At 55.7% G+C, this 21,097-nt stretch overlaps 1 protein-coding gene across 1 annotated transcript in view; it reads left to right on the plus strand.

Annotated features, from left to right (window-relative positions):
- The window catches only part of GUCY2D (guanylate cyclase 2D, retinal), a 65,901-nt gene that overhangs the window by 20,258 nt on the left and 24,546 nt on the right, over nt 1-21,097 (plus strand). The window contains exons 10-12 of the mRNA XM_068178400.1: nt 549-705; nt 2,066-2,215; nt 6,688-6,836. Coding sequence (XP_068034501.1) covers nt 549-705; nt 2,066-2,215; nt 6,688-6,836 — 456 coding nt within the window. The remainder of the gene's footprint in view (nt 1-548; nt 706-2,065; nt 2,216-6,687; nt 6,837-21,097) is intronic.

Below are 21,097 nucleotides of genomic sequence, written 5' to 3' on the forward strand. Positions count from 1 at the left end.
GTTGACCATGGCTTTGCTGACCATGGCCATGTTGACCATGGCCTTGTTGACCATGGCCTTGTTGACCATGACATTGACAGTTGACCATGGCCTTGTTGACCATGGCTTTGTTGACCATGGCCTGTTGACCATGGCGCTGACAGTTGACCATGGCCTTGTTGACCATGGCCTTGTTGACCATGGCCTTGCTGACCATGGCCATGTTGACCATGGCCTTGTTGACCATGGCGCTGACAGTTGACCATGGCTTTGTTGACCATGGCCTTGTTGACCATGACATTGACAGTTGACCATGGCCTTGTTGACCATGGCTTTGTTGACCATGGCCTTGTTGACCATGGCCATGTTGACCATGGCCTTGTTGACCATGGCCTTGTTGACCATGGCTTTGTTGACCATGGCCTTGTTGACCATGGCCTGTTGACCATGGCCTTGTTGACCATGACGTTGCCGGTTGACCATGGCCTTGCTGACCACGGCCTTTGTGCCACGGCGCCGCTGGCCGCGGTGATGACCGCTCCGGCCGTGCGGCCGCGCTGTCCCCGCAGGGCGTGCGGTACCTGCACCACCGCGACGTCGTGCACGGGCGCCTCAAGTCGCGGAACTGCGTGGTGGACGGGCGCTTCGTGCTCAAGGTCACCGACCACGGCTACAACCAACTGCTGGAGGCGCAGCGCGTCCCGGCCCCGCCCCCGCAGCCCCACGGTGAGGGCGGGGCCTGCTGGGCGGGGCCGGATGGGTGTGGCGACGTGGGTGTGGCCTAATGGGCGTGGCCTCATGGGTGTAACATCATGGCTGTGATGTCACGGGTGTGGCCTCATGGGCGTGGGCTCATGGGTGTGGCACCATGGTTGTGACGTCATGGGTGTGGCCTCATGGGTGTGGCACCATGGTTGTGACATCATGGGCGTGGCCTCATGGGTGTGACACCATGTCTGTGACATCATAGGTGTGGCCTCATGGGTGTGACACCATGGCTGTGACGTCATGGGTGTGGCCTCATGGGCGTGGCCTCATGGGTGTGACACCATGGTTATGACGTCATGGGTGTGGCCCTCATGGGCGTGGCCTCACGGGCGTGACACCATGGTATGACGTCACGGGTGTGGCCTCATGGGCGTGGCCTCATGGGTGTGACACCATGGCTGTGATGTCATGGGTGTGGCCTCATGGGCGTGGCCTCATGGGCGTGACACCATGGCTGTGACATCATGGGTGTGGCCTCATGGGCGTGGCCTCATGGGTGTGACACCATGGTTGTGACGTCACGGGTGTGGCCTCATGGGCGTGGCCTCATGGGTGTGACACCATGGTTGTGACGTCATGGGTGTGGCCTCATGGGCGTGGCCTCATGGGTGTGACACCATGGGTGTGACGTCATGGGTGTGGCCTCATGGGCGTGGCCTCACGGGTGTGACACCATGTCTGTGACGTCACGGGTGTGGCCTCATGGGCGTGGCCTCAGGGGAATCAATGGGGGCTCCTTGAGGGGGTGTGGCTTTTGGGATGGGCGTGGATCTGGGTGTGGCCAGCAGGGCGGGACTAAATGGAGGGGCGTGGCTTCACTGAGGGAAGGGGTGTGGCCTCAGGGGTGGGTGTGGCCGGTGGAAAGGCACATGGCCTTTGAATTAGGGGCGTGGCCATTGGTTGGGGGCGTGGTTTTTTTTGTTTGGGGGCTTGGCCTATGGGTGTGGTCGGGACATTGAGGGGCGGGGCCTCGAGTGGGGGGTGTGGCCACAACCAACCCCACACGATTAAGGCGGGGTCTCCTTTGTAGAGGGCGTGGCCTGGCGTGTGGGCGTGGCCTGTCCATTCATTGGCGCATGGCGGCCACGGGGAAGGGGGCGTGGCTTCCACGAAAGGAGGCGTGTCCCAGTAGCGACACGCCCCCATGCCTAATGTGGGCGTGGCTCCACCCTGGGCGTGCCCTACCCACGCAGTGGGCGTGGCCACACCCTCCAGCCTCCTCCCATTGGGTCCCGGAGTGGGCTGGGCGTGGTCTAGCGGGGGTGGGCGTGGCCAGGGGGTGCGGGTGGGCGTGTCCGAGGCTGGCCCCGCCCCTCAGAGCGGCTGTGGACGGCGCCGGAGCTGCTGCGGGACGAGGCCCTGGAGCGGCGCGGTTCCTTCCGGGGGGACGTCTACGGCATCGGCATCATCATGCAGGAGGTGATCTGCCGCAGCCCGCCCTACTGCATGCTGGGGCTGCCCGCCGAAGGTGCGAAACCGACCCCAAAAAACCCAAAAAAAACTACAAAAAAAACCCCAAAAAACCCTAAAAACTGCAAAAAAAACCCCCCCAAAAAAACCCTAAAAAACCCTAAAAAAACCCCAAAAAACCACCAAAAATTGACTACTGCATGCTGGGGCTGCCCGCCGAAGGTGCGAAACCGACCCCAAAAAAGCCAAAAAACCACACCCAAAAAACCCCAAAAAACCCTAAAAACTGCAAAAAAAAAACCCCCCAAAAAAACCCCCAAAAACCCTAAAAAAACCCCAAAAAACCACCAAAAATTGACTACTGCATGCTGGGGCTGCCCGCCGAAGGTGCGAAACCGACCCCAAAAAAGCCAAAAAAACCCCAAAAAAAACCTCAAAAAACCATAAAAAAAACCCCCAAAAAAACCCCCCAAAAAAACCCTAAAAAACCCTAAAAAAAACCCAAAAAACCACCAAAAATTGACTACTGCATGCTGGGGCTGCCCGCCGAAGGTGCGAAACCGACCCCAAAAAACCCAAAAAACCCCCAAAAAAAACCTCAAAAAACCCACAAAAAAAACCCCCCAAAAAACCCCTAAAAACTGCAAAAAAACCCCAAAAAAACCCCAAAAAAACCCCCAAAAAAACCAAAAAAACATCAAAAATTGACTACTGCATGCTGGGGCTGCCCGCCGAAGGTGCGAAACCGACCCCAAAAAACCCAAAAAAACTACAAAAAAAACCCACAAAAAACCCACAAAAAAACTCAAAAAAAAAAACCCCAAAAGAACCCCAAAAAAACCCCTAAAACCCCAAAAAAACCCCAAAAAAAACCCTAAAAACTGCAAAAAAACACTCAAATAAACCCCAAAAAAACCACAAAAAAAACCACAAAAAAACACAAACCCCCCCCCCCCAAAAAAACCCCAAAAACCTGCAAAAAAACCCCAAAAGAACCCAAAAAACACCAAAAATTGACTACTGCATGCTGGGGCTGCCCGCCGAAGGTGCGAAACCGACCCCAAAAAAGCCAAAAAAACTACAAAAAAAAAACCCCCAAAAACGCACAAAAAAACTCAAAAAAAAAAACCCCAAAAAAAACCCCAAAAAAACCCAAAAAACCCCAAAAAAACCCCAAAAAAACCCCTAAAAAACCTCTAAAAACTGCAAAAAACCGCAAAACCCCCAAAAAAAACCCCAAAAACACCTTAAAACCCCAAAAAACCCCTAAAAACCCCAAAAAACCACCAAAAATTGACTGCTGCATGCTGGGGCTGCCCGCCGAAGGTGCGAAAGCGACCCCAAAAAACCCAAAAAAAACCCCCAAAAAAACCTCAAAAAACCATAAAAAAAACCCAAAAAAAAAACCCCAAAAAAACCCTAAAAACCCCAAAAAAACCCCAAAAAAACCCCAAAAAACCCCAAAAAAACCCCAAAAAAACCCTAAAAACTGCAAAAAAACCCTCAAAAAAACCCCAAAAAAACCACAAAAACCATCCAAAAAAACCCCCAAAAAACCCCCCCCCAAAAAAACCCCAAAAACCTGCAAAAAAACCCCAAAAGAAACCAAAAAACACCAAAAATTGACTACTGCATGCTGGGGCTGCCCGCCGAAGGTGCGAAAACGACCCCAAAAAACCCAAAAAAAAACCCCCCAAAAAAACCACAAAAAACCATAAAAAAAACCCCCCAAAAAAAAACCCAAAAGAACCCCAAAAAAACCCCAAAAAAAAACCCTAAAAACCTCTAAAAAACCCAAAAGAACCCAAAAAAACATCTAAAATTGACTACTGCATGCTGGGGCTGCCCGCCGAAGGTGCGAAAACGACCCCAAAAAACCCAAAAAAACCCCAAAAAAAACCCCCAAAAACCCACAAAAAAACTCAAAAAAAAAACCCCAAAAGAACCCCAAAAGAACCCCAAAAAACCCAAAAAAACCCCAAAAAAACCACAAAAACCCACAAAAAAACTCAAAAAAAACCCCAAAAGAACCCCAAAAAAAACCAAAAAACCCCAAAAAAACCCCAAAAAAACCCTAAAAACTGCAAAAAAACCCTCAAAAAAACCCCAAAAAAACCACAAAAAACCACAAAAAACCGCAAAACCCCAAAAAAACCCCAAAAACACCTTAAAACCCCAAAAAAAAAAACCTAAAAACCCCCAAAAAACCCTAAAAAATCCCCAAAAAACCACCAAAAATTGACTACTGCATGCTGGGGCTGCCCGCCGAAGGTGCGAAACCGACCCCAAAAAACCCAAATAAACCCCAAAAAAAACCTCAAAAAACCATAAAAAAACCCCCAAAAAAACCCACAAAAAAACCCTAAAAAAACCCATAAAAACTGCAAAAAAACCCCAAAAAACCCCCCAACCCCCCCCCCCAAAAAACCCCAAAAAACCCCCTAAAAACCCCAAAAAACCCCCCCAAAAAACCCAAAAAAACCCCCAAAAAAACCCCAAAAAAACCCCAAAAAAACCCCTAAAAAACCCCAAAAAACCCCAAAAAAACCCTCAAAAAAACCCCAAAAAAACCCCAAAAAAACATCAAAAATTGACTACTGCATGCTGGGGCTGCCCGCCGAAGGTGCGAAACCGACCCCAAAAAAGCCAAAAAAAAACCCCAAAAAAAACCACAAAACCCCCTCAAAAAAACCCAAAAAAACCCACAAAAAACCCTAAAAACTGCAAAAAAACCCCAAAAAACCCCCCCAAAAAACCCCTAAAAACTGCAAAAAAACACCAAAAAAACCCCTAAAAACCCCAAAAAAACCCCCCAAAAAAACCCCAAACCCCCCCCAAAAAAACCCCCCAAAAAAAACCCCAAAAAAACCCCAAAAACTGCAAAAAAAGCCCAAAAGAAACCAAAAACCACCAAAAATTGACTACTGCATGCTGGGGCTGCCCGCCGAAGGTGCGAAACCGACCCCAAAAAAGCCAAAAAACCGCCCAAAAAAAACCACAAAAAACCCACAAAAAAAACCCCCAAAAAAAACCCCCAAAAACCCCCCAAAAAAACCCCTAAAAACTGCAAAAAAACACCAAAAAAACCCCTAAAAACCCCAAAAAACCCCCCCAAAAAAACCCCCCAAAAAAACCCCAAAAAAACCCCAAAAACTGCAAAAAAAGCCCAAAAGAAACCAAAAAACACCAAAAATTGACTACTGCATGCTGGGGCTGCCCGCCGAAGGTGCGAAACCGACCCCAAAAAACCCAAAAAACCCCCCAAAAAAAACCACAAAAAACCCACAAAAAAACTCAAAAAAAAAACCCCCAAAAAAAACCCCCCAAAAAAAACCAAAAAAACATCAAAAATTGACTACTGCATGCTGGGGCTGCCCGCCGAAGGTGCGAAACCGACCCCAAAAAACCCAAAAAAACCCAAAAGAACCCTAAAAACCCCAAAAACCCCAAAAACCCCAAAAAAACACAAAAAACCCCCAAAAAACCCAAATAACCCCAAAAAAACCTAAAAAACCCCCCAAAAAAACCTCAAAACCCCCCCCAAAAAAACCCCAAAAAAACCCCAAAAAACCCCAAAAAACCCCAAAAAAAACCTGCGCACCCCGAAACCGACCCTAAAAACCAAAAAAAAAACCCCAAAAAACCCTAAAAAAAACCTAAAAACCCCCAAAAAAACCCCAAAAACCAGCAAAAAACACCAAAAAAACCCCTATAACCCCCCAAAAAAACGCCAAAAAAACCCAAAAAACCAAAAAACTGCAAAAAAACCCCAAAAAAAACCCCAAAAACCCCCTAAAACTCCCCAAAAAACCACAAAAAAAACCCAAAAACCCAAAAAAACCCAATAAACCCCCAAAAAACTGCAAAAAAAAAACCCAAAAAAAACCCTAAAACCCCAAAAAACCCCCAAAAAAACCCCAAAAAACCACAAAAAAACCCCAAAAAACCCCAAAAAACCCCCAAAAGAACCCCATAACTGACCCATAGCTGACCCATAGCTGACCCATAACTGACCCATAACTGACCCATAACTGACCCATAACTGACCCATAACTGACCCATAACTGACCCATAGCTGACCCATAACTGACCCCATAGCTGACCCATAACTGACCATAACTGACCCATAACTGACCCATAACTGACCCATAGCTGACCCATAACTGACCCATAACTGACCCATAGCTGACCCTTAACTGACCCATAGCTGACCCCATAACTGACCCATAACTGACCCATAGCTGACCCCATAACTGACCCATAACTGACCCATAACTGACCCATAACTGACCCCATAACTGACCCCATAGCTGACCCATAATTGACCCATAACTGACCCATAACTGACCCCATAGCTGACCCATAACTGACCCATAACTGACCCATAACTGACCCATAGCTGACCCATAACTGACCCATAACTGACCCATAACTGACCCCATAGCTGACCCATAACTGACCCATAACTGACCCATAACTGACCCATAGCTGACCCATAACTGACCCCCTCCTGCCCCACACCTGCCCCAGAGATCATCGAGAAGGTGCAGCGCCCGCCCCCCTTGTGCCGCCCCACGGTCTCGGCCGACCAGGCCCCGCTCGAGTGCATCCACCTGATGAAGGAGTGCTGGAGCGAGCAGCCCGAGAAGAGACCCACCATCGACCAGGTGTTCGACCAGGTGAGACCAGTATGGGACCAGTATGGGACTGGTGGGACCAGTATGGGACCAGTATGGGACTGGTGAGACCAGTATGGAACCAGTATGGGACTGGTGGGACCAGTATGGGACCAGTATGGGACCAGTATGGGACTGGTGGGACCAGTATGGGACCAGTATGGGGAGATGGGAGCAGCCCGAGAAGAGACCCACCATCGACCAGGTGTTCGACCAGGTGAGACACACCTGGGCCAGGTGGGACCAGTATGGGACCAGTATGAGACCAGTATGGGACTGGTGAGACCAGTATGGGACCAGTGTGGGACTGGTGGGACCAGTATGGGACACTGGGACCAGTATGGGACTGGTGGGACCAGTATGGGACCAGTATGGGACTGGTGGGACCAGTATGGGACCAGTATGGGACTGGTGGGACCAGTATGGGACCAGTATGGGACTGGTGGGACCAGTATGGGGAGATGGGAGCAGCCCGAGAGGAGACCCACCATCGACCAGGTGTTCGACCAGGTGAGGCACACCTGGGCCAGGTGGGACCAGTATGGGACTGGTGAGACCAGGATGGGACTGGTGGGACCAGTATGGGACCAGTATGGGACCAGTGTGGGACCAGTATGGGACCAGTATGGGACTGGTGGGACCAGTATGGGACTGGTGAGACCAGTATGGGACCAGTATGGGACCAGTATGGGAGTGGTGAGACCAGTATGGGAGTGGTGAGACCAGTATGGGACTGGTGAGACCAGTATGGGACCAGTATGGGACCAGTATGGGAGTGGTGGGACCAGTCTGGGACTGGTGAGACCAGTATGGGGTGATGGGAGCAGCCCGAGAAGAGACCCACCATCGACCAGGTGTTCGACCAGGTGAGACCAGTATGGGACCAGTATGGGACCAGTATGGGACTGGTGAGACCAGTATGGGACTGGTGAGACCAGTATGGGACACTGGGACCAGTATGGGACTGGTGAGACCAGTATGGGACCAGTATGGGACCAGTCTGGGGTGATGGGAGCAGCCCGAGAAGAGACCCACCATCGACCAGGTGTTCGACCAGGTGAGACCAGTATGGGACCAGTATGGGACCAGTATGGGACCAGTATGGGACACTGGGACCAGTGTGGGACCAGTATGGGACCAGTATGGGACACTGCGACCAGTATGGGACTGGTGCGACCAGTATAGGACCAGTGTGGGACTGGTGGGACCAGTATGGGACTGGTGACACCAGTATGGGACTGGTGACACCAGTATGGCGTGATGGGAGCAGCCCGAGAGGAGACCCACCATCGACCAGGTGTTCGACCAGGTGAGACACACCTGGGCCAGGTGGGACCAGTATGGGACCAGTATGGGACCAGTATGGGAGTGGTGGGACCAGTATGGGACTGGTGACACCAGTATGGGGTGATGGGAGCAGCCCGAGAGGAGACCCACCATCGACCAGGTGTTCGACCAGGTGAGACACACCTGGGCCAGGTGGGACCAGTATGGGACCAGTCTGGGACCAGTATGGGACACTGGGACCAGTATGGGACTGGTGAGACCAGTATGGGACCAGTCTGGGACCAGTATGGGACTGGTGAGACCAGTATGGGACACTGGGACCAGTATGGGACTGGTGACACCAGTATGGGGTGATGGGAGCAGCCCGAGAGGAGACCCACCATCGACCAGGTGTTCGACCAGGTGAGACCAGTATGGGACCAGTCTGGGACTGATGAGACCAGTATGGGACCAGTATGGGACTGGTGGGACCAGTATGGGACCAGTCTGGGACCAGTATGGGACTGGTGGGACCAGTATGGGACCAGTATGGGACCAGTATGGGACTGGTGGGACCAGTATGGGGTGATGGGAGCAGCCCGAGAAGAGACCCACCATCGACCAGGTGTTCGACCAGGTGAGACACCTGGGCCAGCTGGGACCAGTATGGGACCAGTATGGGACTGGTGAGACCAGTATGGGACTGGTGGGACCAGTATGGGACACTGGGACCAGTATGGGACACTGGGACCAGTATGGGACCAGTATGGGACAGGTGAGACCAGTATGGGACTGGTGGGACCAGTATGGGACACTGGGACCAGTATGGGAGTGGTGGGACCAGTATTGGAGTGGTGAGACCAGTATGGGACCAGTATGGGACCAGTATGGGACCAGTATGGGACAGGTGAGACCAGTATGGGACTGGTGAGACCAGTATGGGACCAGTATGGGACCAATCTGGGACCAGTATGGGACACTGGGACCAGTATGGGAGTGGTGGGACCAGTATTGGAATGGTGGGACCAGTATGGGACCAGTATGGGAGTGGTGTGGGGTGATGGGAGCAGCCCGAGAAGAGACCCACCATCGACCAGGTGTTCGACCAGGTGAGACACACCTGGGCCAGGTGGGACCAGTATGGGACCAGTATGGGACTGGTGGGACCAGTATGGGACCAGTATGTGACTGGTGGGACCAGTATGGGACCAGTATGGGACTGGTGTGGGGTGATGGGAGCAGCACAAGAGGAGACCCACCATCGACCAGGTGTTCGACCAGGTGAGGCACACCTGGGCCAGGTGGGACCGGCATGGGTCTCTGTGGGGTTTTGTGGGGTCTCTGTGGGGTTCCATGGGGTTCTATGATGTCTCCATGGGATTCTATGGGGTTCCATGGAGTTCCATGGGGTCCCATGATGTCTCCATGAGATTCTATGGGGTTCCATGGGGTTCCATGGTGTCTCCATGGAGTTCCATGGGGTTCCATGGTGTCTCCATGGGATTCTATGGGGTTCCATGGGGTTCTGTGGGGTCTCCATGGAGTTCTATGGTGTCTCCATGGGGTTCCATAGGGTTCCATGTGGTTCCATGGGGTTCCATGGTGTCTCCATGGAGCTCCATGGGGTTTCATGGGGTCTCCATGGAGTTCCATGGGGTCCCATGATGTCTCCATGAGATTCTATGGGGTTCCATGGAGTTCTGTGGGGTCTCCATGGAGTTCCATGGTGTCTCCATGGAGTTCCATGGGGTTCCATGGGGTCTCCATGGGGTTCCATGGTGTCTCCATGGGGTTCCATGGTGTCTCCATGGAGTTCCATAGGGTTCCATGGTGTCTCCATGGAGTTCCATGGGGTTCCGTCGTGTCTCCATGCGGTTCCATGGTGTCTCCATGGAGCTCCATGGGGTTCCATGGGGTCTCCATGGGGTTCCATGGGGTTCCATGGTGTCTCCATGGGGTTCTATGGGGTCTCCATGGGCTTCCATGTGGTTCTACAGGGTTCTATGGGGTTCCATGGGGTTCCATGGGGTTCCATGTGGAGTTCCATGGGATTCCATGCTGTCTCCATGGTGTCTCCATGGAGCTCCATGGGGTTTCATGGGGTCTCCATGGGGTTCCATGGGGTTCCATGGTGTCTCCATGGAGTTCCATGGGGTTCCATGGTGTCTCCATGGGGTTCTATGGGGTCTCCATGGGCTTCCATGTGGTTCTACAGGGTTCTATGGGGTTCCATGGGGCTCCATGTGGAGTTCTATGGGATTCCATGCTGTCTCCATGGGATTCTATGGTGTCTCCATGGAGTTCCATGAGGTTCCATGTGGTCTCCATGGAGTTCCATGTGCTTCTATGGTGTTCCATGGGGTTCCATGAGATTCTATGGAATTCCATGGGGTTCTATGGGGTTCCAAGAGTTTCTATAGGGTTCCATGGTGTCTCCATGGGGTTCCATGGTGTCTCCATGGGGTTCCATGTGGTTCTTTGGGGTTCTATAGCCTTCTATGGAGTCCTGTGGGGTTCTATGGGGTCTCCTTGGAGCTCCATGGGGTTCCATGGTGTCTCCATGGGGTTCCATGGTGTCTCCATGGTGTCTCCATGGTGTCTCCATGTGGTTCCATGGTGTCTCCATGGGGTTCCATGGGGTTCCATGGTGTCTCCATGGTGTCTCCATGGGGTTCCATGTGGTTCTTTGGGGTTCTATAGGCTTCTATGGAGTCCTGTGGGGTTCTATGGGGTCTCCATGGAGCTCCATGGGGTTCCATGGTGTCTCCATGGACTTCCTTGGGGTTCCATGGTGTCTCCATGGTGTCTCCATGGGGTTCCATGGGGTTTCATGGTGTCTCCATGGGGTTCCATGTGGTTCTTTGGGGTTCTATAGGGTTCTATGGAGTCCTGTGGGGTTCTATGGGGTCTCCATGGAGTTCCATGGGGTTCCATGGTGTCTCCATGTGGTTCCATGGTGTCTCCATGGGGTCTCCATGGTGTCTCCATGGTGTCTCCATGGTGTCTCCATGGGGTTCCATGGGGTCTCCATGTGGTTCCATGGTGTCTCCATGGGGTTCCATGGGGTTCTTTGGGGTTCTATAGGGTTCTATGGAGTCCTGTGGGGTTCTATGGGGTCTCCATGGAGCTCCATGGGGTTCCATGGTGTCTCCATGGACTTCCTTGGGGTTCCATGGTGTCTCCATGGTGTCTCCATGGGGTTCCATGGGGTTTCATGGTGTCTCCATGGGGTTCCATGTGGTTCTTTGGGGTTCTATAGGGTTCTATGGAGTCCTGTGGGGTTCTATGGGGTCTCCATGGAGTTCCATGGGGTTCCATGGTGTCTCCATGTGGTTCCATGGTGTCTCCATGGGGTCTCCATGGTGTCTCCATGGTGTCTCCATGGTGTCTCCATGGGGTTCCATGGGGTCTCCATGTGGTTCCATGGTGTCTCCATGGGGTTCCATGTGGTTCTTTGGGGTTCTATAGGGTTCTATGGAGTCCTGTGGGGTTCCATGGGGTCTCCATGGAGTTCCATGGGGTTCCATGGTGTCTCCATGGAGTTCCATGGGGTTCCATGGGGTCTCCATGGGGTCTCCATGGGGTTCCATGGTGTCTCCATGGAGTTCCATGGGGTCTCCATGGGGTCTCCATGGGGTTCCATGGTGTCTCCACGGAGTTCCATGGGGTTCCATGGGGTCTCCATGGGGTCTCCATGGGGTTCCATGGTGTCTCCATGGAGTTCCATGGGGTCTCCATGGGGTCTCCATGTGGTTCCATGGTGTCTCCATGTGGTTCCATGGTGTCTCCATGGAGTTCCATGGGGTTCCATGGGGTCTCCATGGGGTTCCATGGGGTTCCATGGTGTCTCCATGGGGTTCAATGGGGTTCCATGGTGTCTCCATGGGGTTCCATGGGGTTCCATGGTGTCTCCATGGGGTTCAATGGGGTTCCATGGGGTCTCCATGGGGTTCCATGGGGTTCCATGGGGTTCCATGGGGTCTCCATGGGGTTCCATGGGGTTCCATGGGGTTCCATGGTGTCTTCATGGAGTTCCATGTGGTTCCATGGTGTATCCATGGGGTTCCATGGTGTCTCCATGGAGTTCCATGGTGTCTCCATGGGGTCTCCATGGGGTTCCTCCGTCTGACCCACGCGTGTGGGGCAGTTCAAGGGCATCAACAAGGGCCGCAAGACCAACATCATCGACCTCGATGCTGCGCATGCTGGAGCAGTACAGCAGCAACCTGGAGGACCTGATCCGCGAGAGGACCGAGGAGCTCGAGATCGAGAAGCAGAAGACCGACAAGCTCCTGACCCAGATGCTGCCGCCGTGGGTCACCGTGGGGGGCCGGGCGCGGTCAATGGGGCTGGGTGGGCGCCACCTCTTGGGTCCAACACGGAGCTGTGGGGTGGAGGGACCTTCCCAAGGTGATGTGGCCTCATCGGTGGGGCAGGAGAGGTCAAGGGGGGGTCACCAGGAGGAGGTTGGGGTCAGCCTTGACCCATTGACCGCTCCCTGGACCTATGGGGCAGGATGGAGTGGAGATGGTCACTGGGGACAGGCTGGGGTCAACCTTGACCCATCGACCCCACACGGAGGGATGGGGCAGCAGAAGGTCGAGGTGGTCACCATGGACAGGTTGTGGTCAGCCTTGACCCCTTGACCGAGGTGGTCACCAAGGTCATGGTGAGGTCAGCCTTGACCCCTTGACCGAGGTGGTCACCGAGGTCATGGTGAGGTCAGCCTTGACCCCTTGACCGAGGTGGTCACCATGGACAGGTTGTGGTCAGCCTTGACCCCTTGACCGAGGTGGTCACTGAGGTCATGGTGTGGTCAGCCTTGACCCACTGACCGAGGTGGTCACCATGGACAGGTTGTGGTCATTGGTTGTGGTCAGCCTTGACCCCTTGACCGAGGTGGTCACCGAGGTCATGGTGAGGTCAGCCTTGACCCCTTGACCGAGGTGGTCACCATGGACAGGCTGTGGTCAGCCTTGATCCACTGACCAAGGTGGTCACCCAGGTCATGGTGAGGTCAGCCTTGACCTCTTGACCGAGGTGGCCACCGAGGTCATGGTGTGGTCAGCCTTGACCCACTGACCGAGGTCGTAATCGAGGTCATGGTGTGGTCAGCCTTGACCCCTTGACCGAGGTGGTCACCGAGGTCACGTTGTGGTCAGCCTTGACCCCTTGACCGAGGTGGTCACCATGGACAGGCTGTGGTCAGCCTTGACCCACTGACCGAGGTGGTCACCATGGACAGGTTGTGGTCAGCCTTGACCCACTGACCGAGGTGGTCACCAAGGACAGGTTGTGGTCAGCCTTGACCCACTGACCGAGGTGGTCACCATGGACAGGTTGTGGTCAGCCTTGACCCACTGACCGAGGTGGTCACCGAGGTCATGGTGTGGTCAGCCTTGACCCACTGACCGAGGTGGTCACCGAGGTCATGGTGTGGTCAGCCTTGACCCCTTGACCGAGGTGGTCACCGAGGTCACGGTGTGGTCAGCTTTGACCCCACTGACCAAGGTGGTCACCATGGACAGGTTGTGGTCATTGGTTGTGGTCAGCCTTGACCCCTTGACCAAGGTGGCCACCGAGGTCACGGTGTGGTCAGCCTTGACCCACTGACCCACCCAGACCAATGGGTCAGCAGATGGTCAAAGTGACCCTTGGAGACCCTTGTGGTCAACCTTGACCCCTCTCACCGCCACGGGCCACCAGAAGGTCCCAATGGCCACACTGGCCACTCTTTGACGCCCTGGAGGGTGTGGCTGACCCCCGGGTGACCCCGCTGGCCCCCGGGCAGGTCGGTGGCCGAGGCGCTGAAGATGGGGACGCCGGTGGAGCCCGAGTACTTCGAGGAGGTGACGCTGTACTTCAGCGACATTGTGGGCTTCACCACCATCTCGGCCATGAGCGAGCCCATCGAGGTGGTGGACCTCCTCAACGACCTCTACACCCTCTTCGACGCCATCATCGGCTCCCACGACGTCTACAAGGTGACCACGGCAGCGGTGGCCACGGTCACGGTGGTCACTCGGCCATGGGGCCACGGGTGGCCACCTCAGGATGGGGGTTGGTGGTGGCTACAAGGTGACCACAGCCGTGGTCATGGTGGTCACTCGGCCATGGGGCCACGGGTGGTCGCCTCAGGATGGGGGTTGGGGTCAGCGATGGTGGCTACAAGGTGACCATGGCAGCGGTGGCCACAGCCACGGTGGTCACTCGGCCATGGGGTCATGGGTGGCCACCTCAGCATGGGGGTTTGGGGTCAACGATGGTGGCTACAAGGTGGTGGCCATGGTCAAGGAGGCACCATGGAGCTGCTCAAGGTGACCTCATGGCCATGGACCTGCTCAAGGTGGCCCCAAGGCCATGGTCAAGGTGGCCCCAGGGACCTGCTCACAGTGGCGCCAAGGCCATGGTCAAGGTGGCCCCAAGGCCGTGGTCGAGGTGGCCCCAAGGCCATGGTCAAGGTGGCCCCATGGAGCTGCTCAAGGTGGCCCCAAGGCCATGGTCAAGGTGGCCCCAAGACCATGGTCAAGGTGGCCCCAAGGCCATGGTCAAGGTGGCCCCAAGGCCATGGTCAAGGTGGCCCCATGGAGCTGCTCAAGGTGGCCTCATGGCCATGGACCTGCTCACAGTGGCTCCAAGGCCATGGTCAAGGTGGCCCCAAGGCCATGGTCAAGGTGGCCTCATGGCCATGGACCTGCTCAAGGTGGCCCCAAGGCCATGGTCAAGGTGGCCCCAAGGCCATGGTCAAGGTGGCCCCATGGAGCTGCTCAAGGTAGCCCCAAGGCCATGGTCAAGGTGGCCCCAGGGACCTGCTCAAGGTGGCCTCATGGCCATGGCCATGGTCAAGGTAGCCCCAAGGCTGTCCAAGCCATGACCTCACCTTTGGCCACCAAGATCGGACACACGCCCACCGCACGAAGACCCTGGCGGCCACCCGAGCCGGCGGGTGCTGCGGGGCGTGTCCCGCTGGGCGTGCCCACCCCCTGACCCGCCCCTCCCCCCCCCGCCGTGCCCTCCCGGCCAGGTGGAGACCATCGGCGACGCCTACATGGTGGCCTCGGGGCTGCCCAAGCGCAACGGCAACCGGCACGCCGGCGAGATCGCCAACATGTCCCTGGACATCCTCAGCTCCGTCGGCACCTTCAAGATGCGCCACATGCCCGAGGTGCCCGTGCGCATCCGCATCGGGCTGCACTCGGGTACGGCCCCGCCCCGCGCCCCATTGGCCGCCCCCGACACGCCCCCGGCCACGCCCCATGCGTCGGTCCAACGTTGGGCGATGGCGCGTTGGCCAACGGTCAACGGGGGGCGGTGGGTGGCGCCCGTTGGTTGGGAGGGGTCGGCCGCGCCCAACGTGGCCTACGCGCAACGTGGGCGTGGCCCGTGTGAGCCATTTGGGACGTGCCCGTTTTAGGGCGCGCCCCAAAGACCGCGCCCACTGCGACCACACCCTCATTGGCCGCAGCCAGCTATGCCACGCCCCAGTTGGCCACGCCCAACTCCTTGGCCAAGCCTCAATGCTCTTCTGTCGGCCCCAACCCCTTCCATGACCACACCCCTTTGTGACCACGCCCCTTTGTGACCCCACCCCTTTGTGACCACACCCCTTTGTGACTCCACCCCTTTGTGACCACACCTATTTGTGACCACGCCCCTTGGTGACCACACCCCTTTGTGACTCCACCCCTTTGTGACTCCACCCCTTTGTGACCACACCCATTTGTGACCACACCCCTTTGTGACCCCACCCCTTTTGCGACTCCACCCCTTTGCAACCACACCCCTTTGTGACCACACCCCTTTGTGACTCCACCCCTTTGTGACTCCACCCCTTTGTGACCACGCCGCTTGATGACCACACCCCCTTTGTGACCACACCCCTTTGTGACTCCACCCCTTTGTGACCACACCCCTTTGCGACTCCACCCCTTTGTGACCACACCCATTTGTGACCACGCCCCTTGGTGACCACACCCCTTTGTGACTCCACCCCTTTGTGACTCCACCCCTTTGTGACTCCACCCCTTTGTGACCACACCCCCTTTGTGACTCCACCCCTTTGTGACCACGCCCCTTGGTGACCACATCCCCTTTGTGACCACACCCCTTTGTGACCACGCCCTTTGGCGACCACACCCCTGGTGACCACGCCCCTTTGTGGCCACACCCCTTTGTGACTCCACCCCTTTGTGACCACACCCCTTTGTGACCACATCCTGTTGTGACCACACCCCATTGCTACTCCACCCCATGTGACCATACCCATTTGTGACCACGCCCTCTTGGTGACCACACCCTTGGTGACCACGCCCCCGCTGTGGCCCCGCCCCCAGGGCCGTGCGTGGCGGGCGTGGTGGGGCTGACCATGCCCCGGTACTGCCTGTTCGGGGACACCGTGAACACCGCGTCACGCATGGAGTCCACCGGGCTGCGTGAGTGACCCCACCCAGGGGGACAGGGGGACACCCAGGGGGACAGAGGGACACCCGGGGGGACAGAGGGACAGAGGGACACCCAGAGGGGACAGAGGGACAGGGATGGGGACAGGGATGGGGACACCGTGAACACCGCGTCACGCATGGAGTCCACCGGGCTGCGTGAGTGACCCAGGGGGACAGAGAGACACCCGGGGGGACAGAGGGACAGGGATGGGGACAGAGGGACAGGGGGACAGGGAAGGGGACAGGGGTAGGGGACACCGTGAACACCGCGTCACGCATGGAGTCCACCGGGCTGCGTGAGTGACCCCACCCAGGGGGGACAGGGGGACACCCGGGGGGACAGAGGGACACCCAGGGGGGACAGAGGGACACCCAGGGGGGACAGAGGGACAGAGGGACAGGGGGGCACCCAGAGGGGACAGGGATGGGGACATGGGTAGGGGACACCGTGAACACCGCGTCACGCATGGAGTCCACCGGGCTGTGTGAGTGACCCCACCCAGGGGGACAGGGGGACACCCGGGGGGACAGAGGGACAGGGATGGGGACAGGGGGACACCCAGAGGGGACAGGGATGGGGACAGGGATGGGGACAGAGGGACAGAGGGACAGGGATGGGGACAGAGGGACAGGGATGGGGACAGAGGGACAGGGATGGGGACAGAGGGACAGAGGGACAGGGATGGGGACAGGGGTAGGGGACACCGTGAACACCGCGTCACGCATGGAGTCCACCGGGCTGCGTGAGTGACCCCACCCAGGGACAGAGGGACAGAGGGACAGGGGGACACCCAGAGGGGACAGGGATGGGGACAGAGGGACAGAGGGACAGGGATGGGGACATGGGTAGGGGACACCGTGAACACCACGTCACGCATGGAGTCCACCGGGCTGCATGAGTGACCCAGGGGGACAGGGGGACACCCGGGGGGACAGAGGGACAGGGATGGGGACAGAGGGACAGAGGGACAGGGATGGGGACAGGGGTAGGGGACACCGTGAACACCGCGTCACGCATGGAGTCCACCGGGCTGCGTGAGTGACCCCCGGGGACAGGGGGACACCCAGGGGGGACAGAGGGACACCCAGGGGGGACAGAGGGACACCCAGGGGGACAGAGGGACACCCGGGGGGGACAGAGGGACAGGGATGGGGACAGAGGGACAGGGATGGGGACAGGGGTAGGGGACACCGTGAACACCGCGTCACACATGGAGTCCACCGGGCTGCGTGAGTGACCCAGGGGACAGAGGGACACCCGGGGGGACAGGGGGACACCCAGAGGGGACAGGGGGACACCCGGGGGGACAGAGGGACACCCAGGGGGGACAGAGGGACAGAGGGACAGGGATGGGGACAGGGGTAGGGGACACCGTGAACACCGCGTCACACATGGAGTCCATCGGGCTGCGTGAGTGACCCCACCCAGGGGGGACAGGGGACACCCAGGGGGGACAGAGGGACAGAGGGACACCCAGGGGGGACAGGGGGACAGGGATGGGGACAGAGGACAGAGGGACAGGGATGGGGACAGAGGGACAGAGGGACAGGGACAGGGATGGGGACAGGGGTAGGGGACACCGTGAACACCGCGTCACGCATGGAGTCCACCGGGCTGCGTGAGTGACCCAGGGGGACACCCGGGGGGACAGGGGGACAGGGATGGGGACAGAGGGACACCCAGAGGGGCAGAGGACAGAGGGACAAGGATGGGGGACAGAGGGACACCCAGAGGGGACAGGGGGACAGGGACAGGGACAGGGGGACAGAGGGACAGGGATGGGGACAGAGGGACAGAGGGACAGGGATGGGGACAGAGGGACACCCAGAGGGGACAGGGATGGGGACAGGGATGGGGACAGAGGGACACCCAGAGGGGACAGGGGGGACAGGGACAGGGCTGGGGACAGAGGGACAGGGATGGGGACAGGAGGACAGGGATGGGGACAGGGGGACACCCAGGGGGGACAGGAGACACCCAGAGGGGACAGAGGGACAGAGGGACAGGGATGGGGACAGAGGGACACCCAGAGGGGACAGGGGGACACCCAGGGGGCACAGAGGGACAGGGACAGGGCTGGGGGACACCGGGACATGGCTGGGGACAGGGACAGGGGACAGGAGGACAGGGATGGGGACAGGGACAGGAATGGGGACAGGGGGACAGGGCTGGGGACAGACGGACAGGGATGGGGACACCGGGAGGAGGACACCGGGAGGGGACACAGCTGGGGACAGGGGACACTGGGATTTTTTTGGGATTTTTTGGGGGGATTTTTTTATTTTTTTGGGATTTTTTTTTTGGGGGGGATTTTTTTGGGGGGGGGGATTTTTTTTTTATTATTATTTTTGGGGGGGATTTTTTTTTTTGGGGGGGGGATTTTTTTTTGCTATTTTTGGGGGTTTTTTGGGGAATTTTTTTTTCTTTTGGGGATTTTTTTTGGGGGTTTCCATAGGGTTATTTTTGGACGATTTCTGGGGTTTTTAAGGGTTTCGGAAGGTTTTTTTTTTTGGGTGGGGGGGGAGATTTTTGGGGGGGATTTTGGTTTTTTTTTTTTTTTTGGGTTTTTAGCATATTTTGGGATTTTTTGGGTCCCCAATCCCTCTTTCCCCCCAGCCTATCGCATCCACGTGAACCAGCGCACGGTCGCCATCCTGCTCTCGCTGCAGGAGGGCTTCAAGGTCGACATCCGCGGCAAGACCGAGCTCAAGGTGAGCCCAAAACTGCCCAAAAAACACCAAAACGGCCCCAAAACACCCCAAAACTACCATAGAAACACCAAATACAGCTCAAAACACCCCAAAACTGCCATAAAAACACCAAATACAGCCCAAAACACCCCAAAACTCCCTAAAAACACCAAATACAGCCCAAAACACCCCAAAACTCCCTAAAAACACCAAATACAGCCCAAAACACCCCAAAACTGCCATAAAAACACCAAATACAGCCCAAAACACCCCAAAACTGCCATAAAAACACCAAATACAGCCCAAAACACCCCAAAACTGCCATAAAAATACCAAATGCAGCCCAAAATGACCCCAAAACACCCCAAAACTGCCTGAAAATCCCAAAATACAGACCAAAATGACCCCAAAACTGCCTGAAAATTCCCAAATACAGCAAAAAATTACCCCAAAACAGCCCAAAACTGCCATAAAAACACCAATTACAGCCCAAAATGACCCCAAAACACCCCAAAACTCCCTAAAAAACACCAAATACAGCCCAAAATGACCCCCAAACTGCCTGAAAAATCCCGAATAGAGCTAAAAATCCTCGGAAAAAAACCCCAAAACCACTTCAGAACCGCCTGAAAAATCCTAAATGCAACTTAAAGCACCTGGAAAACCCCAAATACAGCCCAAAACACCCCAAAATCGCCTGGAAAATCTCCAGTACAGCCCAAAACGGCCTGAAAAACCCCAAATCCAGCCCAAATACCCCAAAACCGCCTGAAAAATCCCAAAAATGCCGCAAAAAACCCAAAACTGCCGAAAAATCCCAAAATGAACCTAAATAACCCCAAAACTGCCTGAAAACCCCCAAAACCAGCCCAAATACCCCCAAAACCAGCCCAAATACCCCAAAACCATGTGAAAAACCCCAAAACCACCTGAAAAACCCCAAAACTGCCTGAAAAACCCCAAAACCAGCCCAAATACCCCAAAACTGCCTGAAAACCCCAAAACTGCCTGAAAAACTCCAAAACCAGACCAAATACCCCAAAACCATGTGAAAAACCCCAAAACCACCTGAAAAACCCCAAAACCGCCTGAAAAACCCCAAAACCAGCCCAAATACCCCAAAACCGCCTGAAAAATCCCAAAACCACCGGAAAAACCCAAAACTGCCTGAAAAACCCCAAAACCGCCTGAAAAACCCAAAACCGCCTGAAAAACCCCAAAACCGCCTGAAAAACCCAAAACCGCCTGAAAAACCCCAAAACGGCCTGAATCCCTCAAACACCCCCTGACCCCACAACTGACCATGACCCCATAACTGACCCCATAACTGACCCCACACCTGACCCCATAACCCCACACCTGAACCCATAACCCACACCTGTCCCTATAACCCACACCTGACCCTATAACGCACACCTGACCCTATAACCCACACCTGACCCTATAACCCACACCTGACCCTATAACCCACACCTGACCCTATACCCCACACCTGACCCTATAACGCACACCTGACCCTATACCCCACACCTGACCCTATAACGCACACCTGACCCTATAACCCCACACCTGACCCTATAACCCCACACCTGTCCCTATAACCCACACCTGGCCCTATAACCCACACCTGACCCCATAACCTGGCCCTATAACCCACACCTGACCCCATAACCCACACCTGACCCTATAACCCTATACCTGAACCTATAACCCACACCTGGCCCTATAACCCACACCTGACCCTATAACCCCACACCTGACCCTATAACCCACACCTGAACCTATAACCCACACCTGACCCTATAACCCACACCTGACCCTATAACCCACATCTGACCCTATAACCCACACCTGACCCTATAACCC

Source organism: Anomalospiza imberbis, unplaced genomic scaffold (genome assembly GCF_031753505.1).
Source record: "Anomalospiza imberbis isolate Cuckoo-Finch-1a 21T00152 unplaced genomic scaffold, ASM3175350v1 scaffold_43, whole genome shotgun sequence".
Classification (NCBI taxonomy): domain Eukaryota; kingdom Metazoa; phylum Chordata; class Aves; order Passeriformes; family Viduidae; genus Anomalospiza; species Anomalospiza imberbis.